At 40.1% G+C, this 1,975-nt stretch overlaps 1 protein-coding gene across 2 annotated transcripts in view; it reads left to right on the top strand.

Annotated features, from left to right (window-relative positions):
* The window catches only part of LOC103478836 (grainyhead-like protein 2 homolog), an 18,187-nt gene that overhangs the window by 6,237 nt on the left and 9,975 nt on the right, over nt 1-1,975 (top strand). For both annotated transcript variants that reach the window (XM_008432910.2, XM_008432911.2), the window contains one exon: nt 1,075-1,169. In XM_008432910.2, the coding sequence (XP_008431132.1) occupies nt 1,075-1,169 (95 nt within the window). The remainder of the gene's footprint in view (nt 1-1,074; nt 1,170-1,975) is intronic.

Genomic DNA, 1,975 nt, shown 5'->3' with positions numbered 1-1,975 from the left:
GACATAAGTCCTCTAATCCTAGAGATGTTCTTCAGGTGATAGAAGGCCGACTTTGTGACTGTCTTAATGTGGCTCTGAAGGTTCAGGTCAGAGTCCATCACTACTCCCAGGTTTCGGGCCTGATCGCTGGTTTTTAGTTGTAATAACTGAAGCTGTGCATTGATTCTAGTTCGTTCCTCTTTAGGTCCAAAGATAATAACTTCAGTTTTGTTTCTGTTTAGCTGGAGAAAGTTTTGGCACATCCACACATTTATCTGTTCTAAGCATCTATTCAGTGATTGGATGGGTTCAGAGTCACCTGGTGACATCGTGATAAAAGGAGGAACAAAAGTTGTTGAACTCATAAACTCTGCAGATTGTTTCGGCAGACTGCTGAACAACCTGCAGTTTATGAGTTCAGGAAAGTTCAGAAGGTTTGTTTAGTCAAATAGATTGATAAACTTTATATTTTCAAGCTTCACAAAAATATTAAGTCCCGATATATTTGGATTATTTTGTCTGTTGAACTGGTGAATTTGAAAGTTTTAGGTTAAACAATGTGTTTGTAATATGTGGAATTTTGAAAAATCTGGGAAATACTCCAGTTGAATCCATGATCTCACCACCATGTTGTTTCATTGATGGAATGAAGTGTTGACATTATAGTGCTGTATAACTTAATCTTCCCTATCACCCACAAAACCATTTGAAATATTCCTGTTAATCAATTTAACCTTAAAAAAAGCTGTAAAATAGGATTTTCTCCTCCTTAGCTATTCATTGCTTTCCATATTCATCTATATAAATGCATACATATCTCAGTTATCGGTCATAACAGTAATATTAACATCGTACATTGATATCAACTCAAATTTTCACATTATCGCATCCCTAATGTCCAGTACAGTTTTTTGGATACAATATCCCAAAAATAAGGTTTTAAATCATAATCTTTTTTGACTTTAAAGTTCTTTTAGGTTAGATTCCCCTGGTTGTAATTTTGAGATTGCATTGAAATATTAAAAATGATGACAGGTTTGCCCCGGAGCTCCTCATCTGAAATGGTTCTCTCGTGTTTCCTGTCTTTGCATCCAGCCGACTATAAGGAGAGCTTCAGCACCATTGGGAACGTGGAGGAAATCGCCTACAACGCCGTGTCTTTCACCTGGGATGTGAGCGAAGAAGCCAAGGTAAGAGCCAACAGCATGCTGGGATTTGAAGTTTTCAGAACCCGGCTGATTACCACGACGACATGCAGTCCAATATGTCCGTCCGTCAGATCTCACATGAATTACAGACCCATTTTCACTTCCATTCATTAAACTATTTCATGTTGAACTTATTGTTGAGCATATAAAAGCAAAAAAAAATTAAAACGTTTTGTACGGCCTACTACAAACATTCCACTTTAATTTCACTTGGATGAAGACAGAAGCCATATTTGCAGGCAGTCTGCGGCCAGCAGCAGTGACCCTGTCCTCTCACACTCGGTCCGAGCATCGCTCTTTAAACGGTTGTACAGAAACGCAGACTGGTAATTGCGGCTTTGCAGGTTTGACTGTAAATATTTACAGTTTGCCACACGCCTTCACTGCGCTCTGTTGGTTTTCAGGAGGTTTCCGCTGCAGGTTTCCTCATGTGTTCACTGTACTCTCCTCTTCTACGGCTTAGTGAACATGAAAACGTTTCACTGCGGATGCTGAAGGTTACACAAAGTTCTGACTTTTTATTTTGGGGTTGATTTGCACATTTTGGACCAGAACCCGTTCATCTCTGGAATACAGAACCCGTGTCCTTCCTGAGCGGCGTGATTGTTGTGTAATGTTTGAACAGGTGAACGCAGCTCCTTCAAGCATTGATAAATTGTTCATCAGACTAGTGCAGCTCATCAGTTCTCTTCCTGAGATCTTGGCTGATTTCTTTTGACATTCCCATCGTGTGAACTGTTGAAGCGGAGTGTTCCAGGTGTGTTCCAGGTGTGTTCCAGGTGTGTTCC

The sequence above is a fragment of the Poecilia reticulata genome, linkage group LG16 (assembly GCF_000633615.1).
Source record: "Poecilia reticulata strain Guanapo linkage group LG16, Guppy_female_1.0+MT, whole genome shotgun sequence".
Taxonomy (NCBI): domain Eukaryota; kingdom Metazoa; phylum Chordata; class Actinopteri; order Cyprinodontiformes; family Poeciliidae; genus Poecilia; species Poecilia reticulata.
This window is presented reverse-complemented; position numbering and strand designations above follow the sequence as displayed.